This window comes from Caretta caretta, chromosome 1, assembly GCF_965140235.1.
Source record: "Caretta caretta isolate rCarCar2 chromosome 1, rCarCar1.hap1, whole genome shotgun sequence".
NCBI lineage: Eukaryota > Metazoa > Chordata > Testudines > Cheloniidae > Caretta > Caretta caretta.
In genome coordinates, this window is record NC_134206.1 from 9,107,434 (window position 1) to 9,129,835 (window position 22,402).

Below are 22,402 nucleotides of genomic sequence, written 5' to 3' on the forward strand. Positions count from 1 at the left end.
AGACCATGTAACTGTAGCCCTGTAATTCACTTACCTATCATTTATTCTATATCCAATATTAGTAATTATAATGTACCAAACAAGTAAATGCCAAGTACTACTAACAAATGTCCTGAGCTAAATTACTGCATACGGAGTTCTGTGGTCTAGGTTCTTGTGCCGCTATAAATGCCCTTTCCTATATATTTTGAATTACAGATGTGTGTGTATTGGGATGGTTACAGCTTAAGCATGGGGTGAGGGGAATCGAGCACCAAATCTGCATGAGTGTGACCATTACTGCCATCTGTCATTCAAAGAGGTAACATGTCACAGGGAGTGTGGTGAGAGCAACACTCTGGTTACAGAAAGGGACTGAATTGGGAAACCTGGGTCCTATTCCCATCTCTGCCAGTGACGTCACGTATTGGCCTGGGGCCAGTTGTTCGGCTTCTCTGTGCCTCAGTGATTTTAAATCCCAGCCTAACTGATTATAACACTGGTCTGAAATGGGGACTAGTGCCAGGGATCAGATTCAGTACCATGCACACATCAGTGATTCTGAACAGGAGATAAATGGCCCACAGAATCCACATAAATGCCATGGCGGGTGTTAATTATTGTGAATAGAATTCAGAGAACTGGTGTAAATTGCCATTTACTGTCAAATATCTTCTGTGTGGGAATCACAGAATCGTACGACTGGAAGGAACTTCTAGTCCAGTCCCCTGCACTCGTGGCAGGTCTAAACCTTTATTATGCCATATTAATAATAAACCATATTATTATATGCATTATCTAGACCATCCCTGAAAGGTGTCTGTCTAACCTGCTCTTAAAAACCTCCACTGATGGAGATTCCTCAACCTCCCTGGGCAACTTATTCCAGTACTTAACCACCCTGACAGTTAGGAAGTTTTTCCTAATGTCCAACCTAAACCTCCCTTGATGCAATTTAAGCCCATTACTTCTTGTCCTATCCTCAGAGGTTAAGGAGAACAATTTTTCTCCCTCCTCCTTGTAACAATCTTTTATGTACTTGAAAACTGTTATGTCATAAGAACATACTCTCAGTCTTCTCTTCTCCAGACTAAACAAATCCAGTGCTTTCCATCTCCCCTCATTGGTCATGTTTTCTATATCTTTAATCATTTTTGTTGCTCTTCTCTGGACTTTCTCTAATTTGTCCACATCTTTCCTGAAATGTGGTGCCCAGAACTGGACACAATACTTCAGTTGAGGCCTAATCAGCGCGGAGCAGAGAGGAAGAAATACTTCTCATGTCTTGCTTACAACAGACCTGCAAATACATCCCAGAATGATGTTTGCTTTTTTTGCAACAGCGTTACACTGTTGACTCATATTTAGCTTGAGATCCACTATGACCCCCAGATCCCCTTCTGCAGTACTCTTTCCTGGGCAGTCATTTCCCATTTTGTACGTGTGCAACTGATTGTTCCTTCCTAAGGGGAGTACTTTGCATTAGTCCTTATTGAATTTCATCCTATTTACTTCAGACCATTTCTCCAGTTTGTCCAGATTGTTTTGAATGTTAATCCTATCCTCCAAAGCACTTACAACCCCTCCCAGCTTGGTATTGTCTGCAAACTTTGTAAGTGTACTCTCTATGCCATTATCTAAATCATTGATCAAGATATTGAACAGAACCAGGCCCAGAAATGACCCCTTGGGGACCCCAAATGTTATGCCCTTCCAGCTTGACTGTGAACCACTGATAACTACTCTCTGGGAATGTTTTTCCAAACAGTTATGCACCCACCTTATAGTACCTTAGGGTGGCAGATGTCCCGATTTTATAGAACAGTCCTGATATTGGGGGCTTTTTCTTATATAGGTACCTATTATCCCCCACCCCCGTCCCGATTTTTCACACTTTCTATCTGGTCACCCTGTAGTAGCTCCATCTAGGTTGTATTTCCCTCGTTTGTTCATGAGAAGGTCATGCAAGATGCTATCAAAAGCCTTACTAAAGTCAAGAGAGACCACGTCTGCTGCTTCCTGCCTATCCACAAGACCTGTTACCCTGCCAAAGAAAACTATCAGGTTGGTTTGGCATGATTTGTTCTTGACAAATCCATGTTGACTATTACTTATCTTATTATGTTCTAGGTGTTTGCAAATTGATTGCTTAATTATTTGCTCCAATATTTTTCCGGATACTGAAGTTAAACTGACTGGTCTGTAATTACCCAGATTGTCGTTATTTCCCGATGGGCACTGTATTTTCCCTTTTCCAGTCCTCTGGAATCTCTCCCGTCTTCCATGACTTTTCAAAGATAACTGCTAGTGGCTCAGATATCTCCTTAGCCAGCACCTTGAGTATTCTGGGATGTATTTCATCAGGCCCTGGTGACTTGAAGACATCTAACTTGTGTAAGTAATTTTTTAACTTGTTCTTTCCCTATTTTAGCCTCTGATCCTATCTCATTTTCACTGGCATTCATTATGTTAGACGTCCAATCGCTACTAACCTTGGGTAAAAACCGAAATGAAAACGTCATTTAGCACTTCTGCCATTTCTACATTTTCTGTTATTGTTTTTCCTCCTCATTGAGTAATGGTCCGACCCTGTCCTTTGTCTTCCTCTTGCTCCTAATGTATTTGTAGAATGTTTTCTTGTTACCCTGTCTCTAGCTAGTTGAATCTCGTTTTGTGTCTTGGTCTTTCTAATTTTATCACTATATACTTGTGTTTTTTATAGTCATCCTTTGTAATTTGACCCAGTTCCCACTTTTTGTAGGCCCTTTTTTTGATTTTTAGATCATTGAAGATCTCCTGGTTAAGCCAGGATGGTCTGTTGCCATACTTCCTAGACTCTAAAGAGACTGCACAGTGGCATATATTACGGCACTTGGCCACAGGAAGAAGCAGGGGCAAGTGGGTTTCTAAAGCTAGGAAAGGGGTAATAAGTTTGTCAATGAGTTAGGAAGGTTTAGGGAGAATTTCATAGGAGCAGTCGATAGACACAGGGAGGAGATGGTCTGGGTCTGGCAGCTGGAAGTTTGTCACTCGGATGGGAATGGAGAGTGAGGGGGGTTAGCAGCTGGAAGGTGATCAGTCTGGGGGAGAGGGGACACTTGTTATTTTTAAACAAAGACATTAAATACAAACTCCCACCTATTTTAGTGCACTGTTAGAGTGATGCACTTAGACACACAAAAGTTGTAAACAATGCAGCCAAAGTGCATATATTTATTAAATAAAAACATACATTTAGCAACCTGAAGCATAATCCAATCTATTACAGATGTCATATGTGCCATGCAGCTGAGCTAACTTTGTTGTGGGAACCTTAGCTTCTGGATTTCTTGACTTCTGTGCATTTACATTCTCACATTTAGTGTGTGTGGGGTGGGGTGGCCGGTTGGCATGTGTTTTGTTATTTTGCATTTAGTGTGTTCAAGCACAGAAACAAAGGATTTAGAGACAGAGCAGACCCATTAGGTCCCAACTAATCCATCCCTTCAGGCCAGTGCAGGATCGTCCTTGCAATATAGTCTCCCCTGCTTTGTCCAGTTCTGTTTTAAATTACTATAAGCGTATCACAGCCAGCAAAATTCCTCACAATTAAAAGCCTGTGAAGAGAAAATAGTAGCTAAAAGAGCATGCTTTGCAGCATGGTGACCCCACGCCAGCCCTCAGGGCAATGGCCTAACACAGCTGTTATAACGGGCAGCAGAAAGGTCATGAAAGATGCCATAGAAGAGGATTCAGAAAAGGCCTTTTAGGAAGCTGGCTACTCACACAGAAGGTCGCTTTTAATCTTGAATGACATATTCAAATTGGATCAAAACAGGGAATGGGTAATAAATAACACACTGAATTTCTTCAGCATCTTTCAGCTAAGTAGCTCAAAGCTCTTTGCACACAAGCTGATTAGATAAGCCCCAGCATCTCTGCTAGGCAGGTATTATTATACCCATTGCACAGCTGGCTAATTTGAAGCACAGAGAAGCGAAGTCACTCAGGAGTAGAACCAGACTGATGCCGGTGGAGCTGCGCAGGTAGAAATCAAGATAGCATTTGATCCCGCAAATCTCATTTGTTCTACGTCCTCACGCACAGGCTGAAGAACAGGCTGAGCGTTCTACGTGCAGCCCTGTATCCTTGTGCCACGCTCCTAGACGGCTACACTTTGATGATGGTTAAGACAACAAGAGACTGAAGAGAGGCCAGGCTGGGATGTGTGTTTCTGTTTTACAAGGAAAATGAGGTGGGGATCTTCTCTAGAACCCACGGTAAAAAGGGGGGGAGGAAACGGCACCTCAAGGACCCAGATTTTCTCACCACATTTTTAAAAAAGGAGCACTTCCTCTGGGATTACAATCAACGAAACCCTACCCTGCTCACTCTCCTGGGAATTCAAATTAGCCTTGCAAAACCTCGGCACTCTGACGTGAAAATACAGCTCTCAATCTATCGAGGTACTTACCTGACTCTCATCACTGTAGTATGAGCGCCCTCTCTAGCCTCCTTCAAAATCGCCTCTCCAAATTGATCTCTTCCAGCATACAGCCTGCTCCTATTCATTCCCCCATCTTTTAGCACATAGCTTTTAATTGAAGACCTCACCACACATCAGCTCAATAACATGACTCACAAGGTACAGTCACACCTTGTGCCTGAATCTTGGACTTGTATTTATTCTTTTGTCATAAACCCCCTGTTCTATATTTGTCAAATGGAGCTTAAATTAAAGAAAAAAAAATCAGAATACCAAAGAGTAAAAAATTAAACAAAATAACCCATATTTCCAATCATAGCCTCTGTTATTAGCTTTCATCAGCTGTACTGTGCTTGTCTGAAGAAAAGCGTGATATTACTGGGGCAAGGACCCCCCCATCTTCTTATGAATTGCAAACCTCATGTCCACCTATGGCACGATACAAATAATAATACAGGCAAAGGTTTAGAGTTTACAGCAAGGAACCTCAAAGCATAAACAAATGCGGCACTGTGGATAAGGCATTGTGCTGGGAGTCACAAGATCTGAGTTCTTATTCCCAGCACTGCCACCGACTCATTGCGTGCACTTGGGCAAGTCACTCAAGCTTTCTGCAGCTCAGTTGCTCCATCTGTAAAAAAGGGAACACTTACCTACCTCAGGGGCAGGCTGTGAGGCTTGAGCAGGTTTGTAACACACTTTGAAATGGAAGGTGCTAAAAGAGGGCAAAGTTTGTGATACTACGGATGACCTAAAAACCTACATAAGACTTTTGAATATGGCCTTAGTATAATAACAAAATATAAATTTATTAAATCACCCCTAAAACCCAGTGACCTACATATGCTACTAGTTACAGGCCCGGCCTTCCTTCCAACCAACTAACCCCCGCCGACTCAATCCTGCATTGAGTGAGCTGAAAGGTGACCAGTGCACGGTGTAGCTCGGCGGCTCCCACCCCTTCCTTCAGATAAGCACTGTTTATGTCAGCTTGGGTCAGGAGACTGTGAAATGTCACCAACAACTGCCCAAAAGTACAACAGAGCAGTGAGTTAGTCTCGCGGTCTGCTGGGCACGCACACATGCTGACCACAAGGGGATAGGTCCCGGAAGGGTCAAGTGAGCCAGTGAATAGGCCACAAAAGGCCAAAGAGGTGGGGGTGAGGGGGAGGTTGCCTGTAGCCAAGCACATGGAAGCTCCCCATAAAAAGCCCTGAAGAAGGGGTAGTTGTTTAAGCACAGAGAAGGGAGAGAAGCCTTGGCAGTTAATGGCTCTGGCCCCGAGGGCAGGACGGCAAGTGGAGGAAGTGGAGGAGAGAGTAAATGGACACTCAGTAAAAAGGCAGGTGTAGGGAAGTATAAAGGAGGGAGTGAAGAGAGTCTGTTCCATGTCAGCAAACAGGAAACATCCCTCTCTCAGATGTCAAAGGCAGACCACATGGGGAAATTATCCTCACAAAGGGCCTGCGGCAAGCACACTTTTAAAGGTGTTCGATCCCTACTTCTGAGACCTTCAGACTCACAGCTATGTATTCATCTCAGATAACACTAACAAGAATGTCCAAACCACTGCTTTGTTAATGCACCGAGGAGGAGGGGGAACGTGGAGTCAATGGAATGAAAACCTCACGTCCCATACTAATCATGAACCAATACAATGAGAAATCTAACGTCAAGGCACAAAAAGCTGAAAGGAAAGAGTTTGGAGAGACTTTATAACAATATCGGTCTGGCAGAATTCTGCTTGCCATGGGAGGCATAATTTTTATTTTAACTGGTATTATACCATTAGTTTTTCTTATAATCAGGATGGCAAAGGGCGGGTAAATGGATATTGTACCTGGATTGGTAAAGACGGGTAGTTCTGAGGTGCACTGTAAATCTAGCCCCAGGTCCTGCAAAGACATGTGTGTGCCTCAGCTTCACACACTGGAGTAGTCCCACTATGGGACTTCAGAGGGACTATAAATTTAGGCACGTGCTCCCATCTTTGCAGGATCAGAGCCTTCTTTTGGAAACACATTCTTAGCACATCCTGACTTGAATTTGTATTTGGAAAGATTCCAATGGGTCATATTAAAAAGGGCAGAATGTCAATGGGGCCTTTGAATTCCAGTGCTCTGGCAGATTAAATTTAGATCTTTTACTCTGACTCAGTGTAATTACTTTAAGATATTGTGTAAAAAATAAAAAAGTGAAACAACCCCCCAGTGTATTAAGGGATTTTCTCTAAGATCAGAGTGAATCCTTCAGTGCTGAGCCAATCTCACATCAGCAGAAGTCTGTGATAAGACCTGAATTCGGAGGAGTTCATTCACAGAGATCTCATCAGCTCCAAAACAAATGTCCAGCAGGAAGAGATTTAGAACAAAACAAAAAACTCAACTCCTCTTTGGCCTGGAACTGGATTTGATAACAGCACTCATATAGTGTCATAACAGTGGCCAGATATATAGATAAGATTGAGAGATATTTGAAAATATATGATACACTATGGCCTAAATTCTCAAAGACTGAACTCCCTTCCACTTACACACATACTTACAACTGCGCTTTGCAGGTACAAATATATCTGAGCTCATGCTGCAGAATTCTAACTCCTCCATGGCCATTCCAGCACCTTGCACATGTTGGGGGAGATTTTCAAAAGCACACATGGAAATTAGGCACCTAACTAAAATCTTGGCCTGACTCTGTCTCTCTGACAGCTCCTCGTGGATGTCTAGTTGCCAACTCAAACTAAACAAACCTAAAACAGAACTCCTAATCTCCTCCCACCCCAAGATCACCCGGTCACCTCCCGTCTCAGTTACTATGAACACCACCATCCTCCCTGTCACTCAGGCCTGTAACCTGGGCACCATCTTCAACGTGCACCTCTCTCTAGGTCCTCACCTCCAGGCTATGTCTAAATCTTGCAGATTCTTTCTGAATAATGACAGGTTTCAGAGTAACAGCCATGTTAGTCTGTATTCGCAAAAAGAAAAGGTGTACTTGTGGCACCTTAGAGACTAACCAATTTATTTGAGCATGAGCTTTCGTGAGCTACAGCTCACTTCATCGTATGCATACCGTGGAAACTGCAGCAGACTTTATATACACACAGAGAACATCATGTTCTCTGTGTGTATATAAAGTCTGCTGCAGTTTCCACGGTATACTCTGTGTGTATATAAAGTCTGCTGCAGTTTCCACGGTATGCATCCGATGAAGTGAGCTGTAGCTCACGAAAGCTCATGCTCAAATAAATTGGTTAGTCTCTAAGGTGCCACAAGTACTCCTTTTCTTTTTGAATAATTTATCCAAAGCTATGTCTACACTTACAGCAGCGTGTAGACTACAGGCTTTATACATGTAGCTACATGCCGCAGTGAAAGTGTCAGGTTGCGTTCACACTGGTCACCGAGGTGTGCAGCCACATGCCGCAGTGAAAGGCTGCGGTAGCAGGGAGCAGCACGACACTACACTACTGAAAACAGCAGTGTAGATGTGGGAGGCACTGCTTGGGTGTGTGGAGAGCCTGTGTAGGGATATACCCTGGGGGGTCAGGAGTGTCGGGCACTTCACTTGCGTAAGCCGTGCCTCGCTGTCTATACCTGTGATAGCTGTGTGTGCAGTGTCTGTACTGTACACGCCGCCACAAGTGTAGACAAACCTTAAGATACAGCTTTTCCTATCCATCCATCCAGCTAAAACTCTCATCCAGTCTCTCATCACCTTCTGTCTCAATTACTGCAACATCTTTCTCTCTGGCCCTGACAAAAGCAATCTTGCCCTGCTTGTATCCATTCAGAACGCTGCTAAAAAGATCATTGTTCTAGCCTGTCACTTATACCACATCACCCTTCTCTTCTCCGGGCTCCCTACCCCTCTAATGGCTTTTCCTTCTTCAATGCATCAAACATAAACTGTTTATATTCACTTCCAAGGACCTTCAACGCCAAACCCCACCCTATCTATCACCTCTCATTCATTGAAGATTTAACAAGTGGGCAAACAAGCACCTTCCTGCTCTCTCTCTTGTTGCCTCTCAAGCTTGGGAGGAGTTCCCCACAAACATCTGCAAAGCTACGTCATTATCCTCCTTCAAATCCCTCCTCAAAACTCTCCTTTGCTGTGATACCTACAAAAAACTTGACAATGGCCAGGGTGCTGGTGTACTGAGACCACTTCCCACCCTGTTGGCCAACAGCGTCTCATCATTTTCCAGTACTTACCCATTTGTCTGTCTGTCTGTCTCCATTTGTTGTCTCTTGTCTTATACTTAGAGCGTGTTAAACAACTTACCAACTTACCTTGGCTCTAGACTGTTCTCAATGGTATCAGATGACAGAACGAGGAGTAATGGTCTCAAGCTGCAGTGGGGGAGGTTTAGATTGGATATTAGGAAAAACTTTTTCACTAGGAGGGTGGTGAAACACTGGAATGCGTTACCTAGGGAGGTGGTAGAATCTCCTTCCTTAGAGGTTTTTAAGGTCAGGCTTGACAAAGCCCTGGCTGGGATGATTTAACTGGGAATTGGTCCTGCTTCGAGCAGGGGGTTGGACTAGATGACCTTCTGGGGTCCCTTCCAACCCTTATATTCTATGATTCTAAGGATCACTGTTGATTCTCCATCACTGACAATTTTTAAATCAAGATGTGATGTCTTTCTAAAAGATCTGCTCTGGGAATTATTTGAGGGAAATTCTCTGGCCTGTGCTATACAGGAGGCCAGTGTGGATCATCACAATGGTCCCTTCTGGCCTTGGAATCTATGAATCTCAGAACTGCAAGCTCTTTGGAGCAGGAACTTTTAGTTTTGAGTTTGCACAGTACCAAGTATGACTGGGGCTCCTGGGTGCTACAGTAATACAAATAATGTAATAAAATAATCACAACAACTCCCCACTCTCCCATATTATAATTCGTATCTCAAAATCCATTGACCATACCTTTGAGAAGCCCTGGGTAAAGCTACATTAACTGTTTCTGTTTCCTTGTACTCTTTATGGTTTCCCGCAAGCACTGCAGCCTGTTACACTGTACTTATGGAGACTTTTTAGATTTCCCAATCAGTAGTAATTCTCAGCATTCTCTGGGATGTCTGGTGCCCTGGTTGTGGCATCACTTATCATGGCACCTGGAAGGCAGCACATACCCTTCCGTTTCCTTTATCTGGCCTACTGAGGTCTCAGCCCAGATTCCTCACTCAGGAGACACTAGATACGATTATTTGCATCAGCTTTTCTTTTGGTGGCTCCCTGTCAGTGCTTCTCTCATGCTCAACAGTCTGGCTCCAGATGAGCTGTGAGCTGAGTGAAATTCTAACTTACTTAAATCAATGAGAGCTTTGCCATTCAGTAGGGCCAAGATCTCAGCCTTAGTATGTTCCTTCTCTGCCTTGTCAATGGTAGAGTACATTACTCAGTGTGATATCAAGGGTCTATCAGTTTTCTTCCAGCTCCTCTTAGTGCTTTTAGCCTTCTCTGATGCCACATTCCTCCATCTTTCTTAATTTTCCACCTGCACCCCATATGTTTGTGCTGCACCTTGCACAATGCCCCGCCCTCCGTTTTAGACACTACCACAATAGAAAAGTTAAATAATTGTAGCAATGTTTATGAATTATACAGGGGGAAAAAAGCCCCAATAAATATAATTAGGACGGAAAAGGGGAAAGACATAGAACTGGTGTCATGGTAGCGTCAGTCTGCCCTACTAGATGGGAATTTTTAAAAGTAGTGGAAATAAATAAAGGTAGGGTATGTTATTTTTTATTAAAATATTGATCTAGCACCATAGGTGCGTCTGGTACATGACACAAAATATAATAAAGCATGGTCCATGCCCCTAGTGCATGAGCTAAATACTGCACATTAGCAAGGAAGGATGGTCTTGTGCTTTCTGCACTGGACTGGAACTCAGAGATCAGGATGCCGCTTTTGGAGCTCACAGAGACCCTCTATGTGACCTTGGCCCTGAGTTCTCCCCCTGTAAAAGGGAATAATGGTATTCGCTCTGCCTGTCTTGTCTGCATAGACTGTAACTTAATATACATATTTACAGCACCCAGCACAAAGAGACCCACAATTCAGCTGAAGCCTCTAGGTGTGACTGCAGTACAAATAAGCCATGACAAGGCAGGAGGCGGGATGGGGGGGAAGAGAGTTACCAAAAAGGGAAGGGGGGAACATATCAGAGGGAGCAATCTTCCCCCTCTCTCATCTTTTATTAAGGAGTTGCTCTCCTTGAGTTGTCTTGTAATCTACATTACATGGACAGGCACAGCCAGGGCTTTGGCAGCAGCTGAGCAAAGATGTGCTGTGGAGAGCAAGCTGGAAAATAATGAATTGTCAGGAGAGATTCATAGATTTCAAGGCCAGAAGGGATCATGAGATCATCTAATCTGACCTCCTGTATAAGCCAGGGCAGAGAATCTCTCCTATTTATCCCTGCATTGAGTCCAATAACTTGCGTTTGGCTAAAATGCTATCTTTCAGAAAGGCATCCAGTCTCGACTTGAAGACATCAAGAGATGGGCAATCCAGTCCTTCCCTTCCCTTGGTAGTTTGTTCCCATGGTTAATCGCCCTCACTGTTAAACATTTGTGCCTTATTTCTAATTTGAATTTGTCTGGGTTCGGCTTTCAGCCATTGATTTTTGTTCTGTCTTTTTGTGCCAATTTACAGGAGAAAAGAGAGGACACAATGTATAGGAAGAGGGAGGCTATTCCAGGCATCGGAAGTGGTATGAAAGACAGGCCCGGAGATGCAAAAGGGAACATCAGGATGAGCGGATAAATAAATCCAACATAGCAGTAAATCATAATTCATACTGTAAATCAATAAGGAGCGAGGTCACAGTCCACAGCTGTGATCCTGACCTAGTAACCCTTACAAGCCCTAAACCTTACCTCCGTCTAGCAGCAACTTGACAGTCACGTAGTCGTCAGCGAGCACAGCGTAATGAAGAGCCGTGCATCCCTTGAAACTGGCTCGGTTGTTCAGACGGTTGTTGAAATCATCCTCCCGGGTTACCAGAACTGCAGAAGGAGACGAGTGAACATGCAGCTCAATAAAGTGGGGCAAAGTAAAGATCCGGTTGGGTTAAAAATGCACCTGGCTTTTCACAGGGTGAAACAATGAAAATTGTCAAAATAAGCAGTTTATGCCCCCAGGTATAATTCCCAAAGGATGAGGAGTGGAGGCCCCTGGTTACCAGTCCCACCCCCCACAACAACCCCTTCAGAAGAGGGACAATGGGAGGAAAGGGCTGCCCCACTCTCCATCCAACCAGGTTTACGAGGCAGCCATCATTCAGCATTTGGAGGTGAGGAAGGTGCTGAAGGCCTGCTTATCTTCTCTGGAAACTGCCCAGCGCCTCAGGGGAGGCTGCTGGTCGGCCGTTATCCCCACCCCAGTGGGCAGGAGCCACGGCGGTTGGGGAGGGAGGTTTCTAGCAGTCTCACTCCATGCCCTCACAGCTGTAACAAGGAGGAGGGCGAGTTTGCTGGAAGCCTGGGCCCCTTCTCTGCCAACTGAAAGAGGTCTCAGAGGTGCTACTAGCGGTCCATTATCTTCACCTTCGCTGGCAGCAGCGGGGATACCAGAGTGGAAGCGAGAACCTTTCTTCTCACAGACCCCTCCCTCCCACCCAACCCTGCAACTTCAAATGCCTCTTTTTCATTTGACTGAAATTACTTTTAAATACAAGTGAGCAATATGGAGACTTCTGCTTTATAGTCCATCTCCATCGGCAAATCAGGGTTAGGACAAGCCTCTGGGCACAACTACATCACCACGTGTTCTGTGTGCATCTGCATACTGGACGCACACACTCCCCACAGTAATAGTACACTGCACTTACCATGCAGCTTTCTTTGCCCACCTGCCATCTGCCCACTAATCCAGCTCTGTTGGGGCTGCCTCAAATAGTCCACACCTCTCAGAAGCTTCAAACAGCTACCAGAAAAAAACAAAAACCAACCAACCTACCAGAAATACCTTCTCCCCTCAAAGGTAAATAATTATCCTGGCCTGAGGTCCAGGAAGCACAATATTCAGCTTAAGGTTTTTTTAATACATATATATATATATATATATATTCTCTCACTGTTGTCTTGTGCTCCCTTGTCCTCTGTATCCACCACTTATTCTTTGTCATATACTTAGACTGTAAACTCCTTGAGGCAGGGACTGTCCTTTTGTTCTGGGATTGTACAGAACCTAGCACAATGAGATCCAGGGCCATGAGTGGGGCTCCTAGTGCTACCGCGACAGAAAAATACTATTTCATGACCCCTTAAGGATGCCTGGAATCCCTTTTTCCAGTGGTGTAATGCACTTGTTTCTAGCACTGGTAAATCCCATGGAATCTGACCATAAAACTGTTATCCTCTTACAAACAGAAACATTATTTCCGGTGGTTTCTAAAATCAATTAGCTATCATTTTCTTCTCCCACTGAGCTCCGCAGAGGCGAATGAATGTATGAACAGCCTGTAGAGGCAGCCCCTCTAAAACATGCACTCTCAGTCCAAAACAAAGTTGGTACAGGATGTTCCAACGCAGGTTTGATAGGTACTCTGTATTCAGGTGGGTAATCCTGAAATATTAGGAGTAGCTACAGATCAGGATTCAGATTCGTTACCAGAGCTGTATACAGGGGAAAAATGCACCACACCTGTTCCATGCCTGGCTCCAGCCACAGCCACCAGCCCCACACTTGCCTTGAGCAATATGGTATTTTAAAGTAATAAAGCGAGGAAGTAAATACAAACAATTTCAACAAACTCTTAGATAAACTACTGCAACTGACAATGCTGATTCATCCGCACAACTAAATCGAGACGACCTCAGACCACTCTACAGTAACACAGAGAGCGGCTCCAAGTCCTTACTGGGGAGTTCAGTGCAGCACATCAGTATGTCAGCAGGGCTGCATAATCTGAGCAACTCTATTCTCATTCCTGGAACTCCATGTGCCACCCCACGTCCCTTCCCTGGGATATGTTATATCCTCACCCCCTGCCAAACTGATCCCAAACCCATCCCTTAGCACATACTCTCCTGGATGGGGACCTGCATTCTGAGTGTTTTTTGGAAACAGACTTCCGGGCATTATGAAATAATGATAAACCAATCATCTTTGCCTTTGGAAACCTTTTCTTCCATCATAAGGCACATGAAGGTTTCACTCCATCCCTCAGTGGGCAGAAGTCCCAGTGAGACAACCACTGTATGCCCAGTTTGCACTGCATATGATCTACTTCACAAGGCCCATTTTCCAGGGCGTGTATAGAGTTGCTATCTTTAACTGGGGAGAGTGGCCTTTCCCAGTCTGACTGGTCTCTTTGTATTCACCTGTTGTCTCGTGTCTTTTACTTAGACTGTAAAGGGAAGGGGCTGCCTTTATGTTCCATGTCCGTAAACTGTCGAATGCAATGATAGCCTGATTGGTGGCTGGATTTCTCGGTGTTACCGCCATACAAATAACAAATAACAAAAAGTTTAAAGTGCATTAACAGCAGTCAGTCCAATGAACAACAAAGATTTATTTTAATGCTATTTGATTAGTCCAAGGTTTGGCACAAATCTCCCAAGCAACAGAATCTCATGCTTGACCTCCCCAACAGGGTTCCCGCAGGCCAGCCATGTCCCCAACATTCACCAGTCTCTTCCCAGCCTAGAGGCTGCAATCTCTCCGTCCGCAACTTAATTCCCAGTGTAAATGTGGCTAGGCTGATGGAATAATTCTTCCATCATCCTAGTTACCACCTCTCGGAGAGATGGATTAGTGACCCTGATGGAAACACCCCTTCTGTTGATGTAGGAAGTGTCTGCGCTCCTGTGGTAGGAAGACAGCCTGAAACGTACAGCCTTGTATCAGAAGTCTGGTGTGAGGCCTGAACCAAAGTAGTGGTTAAGCTTTGCTGATATACAGCAAAGAAGCAAAGCTAGCAGAAGCCAGACTCTGCCTGCTTGCAAGCTCACAGAACCTGGCGAGAACAGGCAGAGCCTGACGTCTGCTTGCTTTGCTATTATATCAGCAAAGCTTGACCACTGCTTTGGTTCAGGTCTCAGATCTCACGACAGGCTTCTGACACGAGGCCATACGGATCAGGCTCCCTCCCTACGACAGCTCTGGCCCTGCAGCAGAGGTACAGCACCGCAGGTGTCTCACCGTGGCACAGACATACCCTGAGAGTGCTCAGGGCTGACAGAAACAGCCTGCACCGCCCCATCACAAGCAAAGGAGGACACCAGGAGCCGCATACGGCTCCACCTTAGAGGCCAGGCAGCCCACTGAAGAAACTGTTCCGAGATCAAAATGGGGCCATGTGATCAGAAAGCCAGAAGATTTAGAGATAGCATTCACTGACCAACATCCAATAACACGCAGCGCAATCCTCTCATCTGTTAGAGGATTCAGGCTTCTGCCTTGGCCCCCACCCTAGACATCACCATTTGCTGTTCTCTTGACTGGCTGTTTTACTCAGTGGTTGTTGGTTTTGGTTGATATTGTGTTTTACTTGCCTTTGATTTTCAAAGAAAGGGACGCTATAATACCAGCCACTGGAGTCACTGAACCCTGACCCCTGCCATGTGACATGTGACCCCTGCCATGTACCTTTTATAACCCTGACCCATGTCATATGACTGAGGCCAGAAAATAAAGATCAGTCACCCTTTTGTTATACTCTCCTCTCCCCCAGGCAGTCAATCCTCAGAAGTGTGGATCCAGCAGCCTTTCTCCTGGCTTGCCCTAACCTAGCTGGAGTTATTTCGAAGCACAGAGTCCCGGGGGGGAGGGGGGGGGTGTTACAGCCCCACCATTAGGCGTAAGTGACAGGAAGGGCCTTGCACATGCTGTCATTGAATGAACATCTCCGACACGGCAGGCTACTTTCCGCTCTTGGATGTGTGTGCTTAACTCTTACTGACTTCAGCAGGAATACGTGTGCATAGCCAATGGCAGAACAGGCCCTTTGACTGTAAGCTCCTACAGGCAAGGACTTTGCAGTGAAGATCTTGTACAGCTCCGAGCACAGAACAACTGGTGACAGTAATAACAGACACAGAACGTGAACCATCTGCAATGCACCGTGCCTATATTATCTTCCCATAACTACTGCTTGAGTCCAAAACCACCTAAAAGTTGCAATAAAACCTACATACAATCCTGTAACTAACAACCAAGCCCATTCCAGCCCAGCATCTCTGCTAATAAAACCCAGCACCTGCAAAGAGAGCAATTAACGTGATGCTCCCTTCCTTCTGCGGGCATTTTCTATAAGCATACATGGTGTGTATGTATATTTATTTATTTTTCTTCATTTCCTATCCAGGGAGGGGCAAGATAATGAACTGCGTGCGTCAGGGAAGATGAATCTGAGATACTAGGGAGCAGTGCAGTAAAAAGATTAAAGTGTTATTATTGTTGGGTTTTTTCCCCCATGGTCCATTGTGACAGCTCGGCCGTCATCTGTAAAAAATGTCTCAGCAAGAGATAATCATCGGAAACTCAATAAAGCGTCAGGGGAAGCCTCGTCTGCCATCAATCACTGGGTGCCTGGAAATTTTCAGGCCTCTGTCTCCCTTCCTGCCATCCATATAAATGTCTGCAATATATTTTGTGCAGTGCGTGTGGCGTGTATCCCCCTGATTTGGAAGTTTTTATGAAAAAATATTTATACACGAAATATGCAAATCGGTTTTAAAAAGAGGCAGTTTCGCTATCTCCCTCTCTCTTTCTCTTTTTAAAAATGCAACTGAATTTATTCTTTTTAATAAAACATGTCAACTAAAGAATTAATGCAACTTCTAACTGAGTGGACTTATTTCTCCCCACTCCTAAAAAATAAAATACATTAGTTTAGAGAACGGTATGCAGACAAAAACAATTAACTTTATTGGTTGATATACTTTGTCTTAAATAAAGTCTATGCACATGCATTATGTATTGGCACTCCATTGTTCATTTTTTTAATGTTGTTTCATGCATTTTGTATTTGCCGCTACAGCAGCCTGATGCATGTGTGTTCGCAGCTCCCATCAAGGAGAGAGTCGGTAGAACTAATACGTTACAATGAGGGATGAGAGCAAGGAGCATTTAAAAATAAAATAACACCCTGTCAAAATTGCTCTAGAGTTGATCCATCTTCTGAACGTGCATTTTATCAAAGGCAAAGGTTGAAAGATTACACCTTCATTTGACTTTATCTCACTTTAAGCTCCCAGCAATGAGGCCAAAATGCTGTACTAAACTAATGGACAATCTCATTACACAGTTCTGTCTTTGCTACCAGACTAATTAGCAGTATTTTATTCTGCAAATAATGCAGGAGAAGCACTCTTTGCCTTTGATAATGTAATCAGTTTTCCTAAATTTGCTCCACACAATAAGCAGGAAATGTTTAATTTCTGAGCCAAAGGTCAAAGTGTAGGAGCTACAGTTCATTTAGTTACAAGGGACAGGAAAGGTTGGCGTTCTGGTAGCTGCATGAGTTGTGGTGACGTGATACGGAATGGGACCAGAAAGATACTGCTTAGACTTGCCTTCCTCAGGGAGAATGTTTGGCATCTTGGACTCATTGGCTCTCACAAGCTAAGGTCTTGCTCACTACTTAGATGGATGAGACACCTCTAAAGAGAGCCAGATGGCACAGGAAGTGGCGCTGGTGACTCAGTTGGTGATGCCCTTTTACCTGGGTCAGGACTAAACCAACATCCCAATTTTGGGAGCACTGCTGTGCTGGAGTCTGTTTCACCTCAGACGTGAAACTGATGCTGACCATGAAAGACCATAAAAGATCCAACTGCACTCAGAGCATGGAGGTTAGCACTAATACTCTTGCCCAACGCCAAACAGGTGCAATCAGTCTGTCCACAGAACATTCCCCGACTAGAGAAGTTACTCAGGGTTTTACATCCACTTCTAAAAACTTGCGCAGTGCTGCTGGTGCAAGAACAGCCTTATTTCACTCCAGAGGTGGCTGCATTTGAGTGGATGATGTAAACCGTCTATCTATAATTTTGAATAGTGCCTTTGGCATCCCTCCAGATAAAAGTGGCTTTATAAATGTAAGTCAGCAGGCGGCAATGTTTCCAAGTCACCTCCAGGATACTGAAGGATGTCTGCTCACGAAAATATTTTACAGGGTTACATAATCGTTTCTCTAATCTTGACAGACACACAAACCCTCCTCCCCTTCAGTTAGATGGCATGTAAAGGGAACGTGAAGCAGTTTCTTGAAGTAAGGTGACATTTCCATTTTGATCCCAGGAAACAAGATTTCAGGGGAGATGGTTGGGAGATGCTCATGTAATCTCCAAGCCTGATTCTAACATTGAGTGGTAGGAAAATCAAGTAAGAGAGGTTACAGCAATAGATTAAGGAACAACAGAGGGTAGGAGAATGGACATCAAGAGGAAAGATAGCGTCACTAGTATTGGAACTAACAGTCAGGTAGGTGATATCGGCAGTAGAATGACCGTACCTAATCGGGTGAGGCATCTGGATGAAGCTGAGCAAAAACAGCTAAGATGCCTGGACACCAATGCAAGGAGCCTGGGTAACAAAATTGAGGAACTAGAACTGTTGGTGCAAGGAGTGAAACCAGATATTTAACAGAAACATGGTGGAATAGTAGTGATGTCTGTCGCACAGCTATTGAAGGGTATGTGCTGTTCTGGAAAGACAGAAATAAAGGTAAAGGTGGTGGAATATCATCGAATATTAATGAGGAGGTAGATTGTAAAGAAATTAGAAGTGATGGAATGGATAAAACAGAATCTATTTGGGTCAAAATCACTTTGGGGAAGAAAGGTAACAAAGGCTCTCCTGGGATAGTGCTTGGGGTCTGCTACAGACCCCCATGATCCAATTTGGATATGGATAGAGACCTCTTTAATATTTTTAATGAAATAAATACTACTGGGAGTTGTGTGATTATGGGAGACTTTAATTTCCCAGACACAGATTGGGGGACAAGTGTTATGAACAATGGTAGGGCCCAGATATTCCTGGATGTGATAGCTGACAGATTTCTTCACCAAATAGCCTCTGAACCTACAAGAGGTGATGCCATTTTAGGTTTAATATTGGTAAGTAGCAAGGGCCTCACAAAACTAGCTGTAGAGGACAGCTAATTCAGTTTAAATTAAATGGAAGGATAAACAAAAGTAGGTTTGCAACTGGGGTCCTTGACTGCAAAAAGGCAAACCTAAAAAAATTAAGGGAATTAGTTAGGGAAGTGGACTGGACTGAAGAACTCAAGTCAAGGATCGGAATGTGGAGGAAGCTTGGAATTACTTTAAGTCAAAGTTGCAGAACCTATCTCAAAGCCTGCATCCTAAGCAAGGGGAAAGATTCATAGGGAAGGGTTGCAGATCAAATTGGATGAGCAAGCTTCTCAAACAGGTGAAAAAGAGAAAGCCCAAAGCTTACAAGGAATGGAAGATGGGAAGAAACAGCAAGGAAAGCTATCCCTTGGAGGTCAGAGAGTGTAGGGGAAAAGTGAGAAAAACCAAAAGCTAAGCAGGTTGGATCTTGCAAAGGACATTAAAGCCAATAGTAAAAGGTTTTATATAAATAAAATGAAAAAAGGTTTTATATAAATAAAAATGAAACAAGGAAAGAAGAAGTGGGACTGCTAAACACTGAGGATGGGCTGGAGATTAAAGATCTAGGCATGGCCCAACCCCTAAACGACTACTTTGCCTGATTTCAGAGGAACAGCCGTGTTAGTCTGTATTCGCAAAAAGAAAAGGAGTACTTGTGGCACCTTAGAGACTAACCAATTTATTTGAGCATGAGCTTTCGTGAGCTACAGCTCACTTCATCAGATGTTTGAACATCTGATGAAGTGAGCTGTAGCTCACGAAAGCTCATGCTCAAATAAATTGGTTAGTCTCTAAGGTGCCACAAGTACTCCTTTACTTTGCCTGAGTTTTTAATAAGGGTAACGACGAGCTTAGGTGTAGTGGCTAATGGAAATGAGCTTACAGAAGTAGCAATTACCGCATCTGAGATCTAAGTCAAACTCAAACAGCTTAATGGGACCCACTTGGGGGCGGGGCCCAGATAATCTCCATCCAAGAATATTAAAGGAACTGGCACATGGCATTGCTAGCCCAATACCAAGGATTTTAAAGGAATCCATAAACTCAGGGGTCATACCTTATGACTGGAGAATTGCTAATACAGTACCTATTTTTAACAAAGGGGAAAATAAGGGTCCAGGAAACTACAGGCCCGTTAGTTTGACCTCGATTGTATGCAAGGTCTCTTGGAACAAATTTTGAAAGAGAAATTAGTTAAGGAAATATAGGTAAACAGTAATTAGGATAAAATACAATATAGTTTTGCAAAAAGTAGATCATGCCAGACCAACCTGATTTCTTTGAGAAGATAACTGATTTTGTAGACAAAGGAAAAGCAGTAAATCTAATCTACCTGGGTGTTAGTAAGACATTTGATACAGCTCCACATGGGAAATTATTAGTTCAATTGGAGAAGATGGGGATCAGTATGAGAACTGAAAGGTGGATAAGGAAATGGCTAAAGGGGAGACTATAATGGGTCATACTGAAAGGTGAACTGTCAGTCTGGAGGGAAGTCACTAGTGGAGCTCCTCAGGGATTGGTCTTGGGACCAATCTTATTTAACATTTTCATTCATGACCTTGGCACAAGAAGTGGGAAGGTGCTAATAAAATTTGCAGGTGACACAAAGTTGGGAGGTACTACAATGGTCCCTTCTGGCCTTAAAAGTCTATGAGTCTATGTTCTCAGTATCCTTGCCCAGCCTATCCCAGTTCTTCTCTCCCAGCATTTTGTCTGATGTGTCTGTTCCATTCCCTCCCACCGGCTCCCAGTCCGCCCCAGCTCCTTGTCTAAGTCTCTTTCCCCAGCAAGTCCCAGTTCTCCCCCCCAACACCCTAGCTCCTTGTCTGAACACCCCCCAACGCACCGTGCTAAGCCCCAGTCTCCTGGTCCATACAGTCCGTCTCCTTTTCTTCCTCCAACAGCTCTTCTGCCAATCCCAATATTCCCTGCCCAACCAACTGGTGCCCAAATCTCCCACCATTTCCTTCATAGGTTTAAAGTCCCAGTCTCGCCCCAGCTCCCAGTCCCCTTGCCCAACCAGTCCCAGCGTCCCCCACGGCAGCTCCCAGTCCCAGCCTCCTTGCCTAGCCAGTCTCAGTCTCCACCCTCCCAGTCACTGTCTCTCTTCCTTCAGTCTCCGTTTCACTATGCTCCTTTACCTAATCTACTCCTTTCCCTCCCCCAGGTCCAGCTTTTGTCTCCTATGCACTCAGTATTACCCGTAAATGGAGATTCTTTATGACGCATGGGCCCTATCTGTATTCCACACGTGGGTGTGCATGCGCACCACGCGCCTGAGATTGGAGATTTCTAGCAAGTAGTGTCTGTTTGTCTGCATTTGCACAGTTGTTCTCCTCATGCTCCAAACTGAGGGTATAAGGAGTAGTGCAAACCGACGTCACACAGTTCCTCTTTTTACTGTAAATCCAGTCATGATCTGCAGCAGAGGGCGGGTAGCGGAATACAGATAAGGACCACACATCTTGAAGAACCTCCAGTTACACTTAAGTAACCTCCATTTCTTCTTCAAGTGCTGGCCCCAATGGGTATTCCAGATGTAGGTGATTGGTATGCAGCAGTCAAACAGGAGGGGGTGCAAGAATGCAGGTGGCATAGACGCCTGTAATACTGAAGTCCCCACGGCTGTCTTCACAGAAGAGGTCTGGACTAATGCACAAAGTTTCCTGAAGTAGGGACAGAACTTCAGGTAGCCGCCCTACAAATGTCCAGCATAAGCACCTCTCAAAGAGATGCTGTAGAAGTTGCTTGTGCTCCAGTGGAGTGGACCCTGACCTCCCGTGGGGGAGGAAGAAGTGCCAGTTGATAACAAAGAATAATGCAGTCACAGAGCCACTTAGAGTCTCTGTGAAGATAATGCTTATCCTTTTGTTCACTCCACTAAAGCAACAAATAGTCTAGGCATTTTCCAAAGCCCACTGGACATTGAGAGAGTGATGTCTTCTCTCCTCATGGGAACTATGATGTTTTGGAAGGAATAAGTGATTGGGTTGATTCATGTGATTACCTTGAAGATGAATTTTGGGTGGACACGAAGGGATACCTAACTCCTTATGAAATGTAATATATGTTGGGTCTTCCATAAGTGCTCTCAGTTCACTCACTCTTTTGGCTGCTGCAATGGTGACTAGGAAGGTGATCTTCATAGAGAGGTAGGACATGGAGCAGGAGGCTAGCGGTTCAAAGGGAGGTCTAGTAAGTACGGAAAGATCAAGATTAGGATCCCATTGTGGTGTTGGTTTCACCCAGGTGGGAAAGTTCTCATGAGGCCCTTCAGGAATCTGCTTGCTGTTGGATGAGTACAAACAGTACAGCCCTCAAGTGGAGAATGGAAGGCACTGACTGCTGCAACATGGACCCACAGCAAGCTAATGGAAAGGCCTCACATCTTGAGAGTATGTAGGTAGCCTAAAATAAAAGGAATTCCCATGGATTCCAGGGCTAATTGGTTCTGTTGTGTCTATTCAGCTTGGAAAAGATATGACAGAGGTCTATAAAACCATGAATGATGTGAAGAAAATGAACAGGGAACAGTTATTTACCCCTTCACATAACACAAGGACCAGGAGTCACCCAATGAAATTAACAGACAGCAAGTTTAAAACAAACAAAATGAAGTATTTCTTCACACAATGCATGCTCAACCTGTGGACCTCATTGCCAGGGGATGTTGTGAAGGCCAAAAGTATAACTGGGTTCAAAAAAGAATTACATCAGTTCATGGAGGATAGGTTCATCAATGGCTGCTAGCCAAGATGGTCAGGGATGCAAACCCATGCTCTGGGTATTCCCAAATCTCTGACTGCCAGGAGCTGGGACTGGACGACAGGGGATGGATCACTCAATAATTG

General features: G+C 44.3%; 1 protein-coding gene across 2 annotated transcripts in view; it reads right to left on the reverse strand.

Annotated features, from left to right (window-relative positions):
* The window catches only part of CLPB (ClpB family mitochondrial disaggregase), a 145,579-nt gene that overhangs the window by 82,653 nt on the left and 40,524 nt on the right, over positions 1–22,402 (reverse strand). For both annotated transcript variants that reach the window (XM_048838534.2, XM_048838526.2), the window contains exon 5: positions 11,340–11,468. In XM_048838534.2, the coding sequence (XP_048694491.2) occupies positions 11,340–11,468 (129 nt within the window). The remainder of the gene's footprint in view (positions 1–11,339; positions 11,469–22,402) is intronic.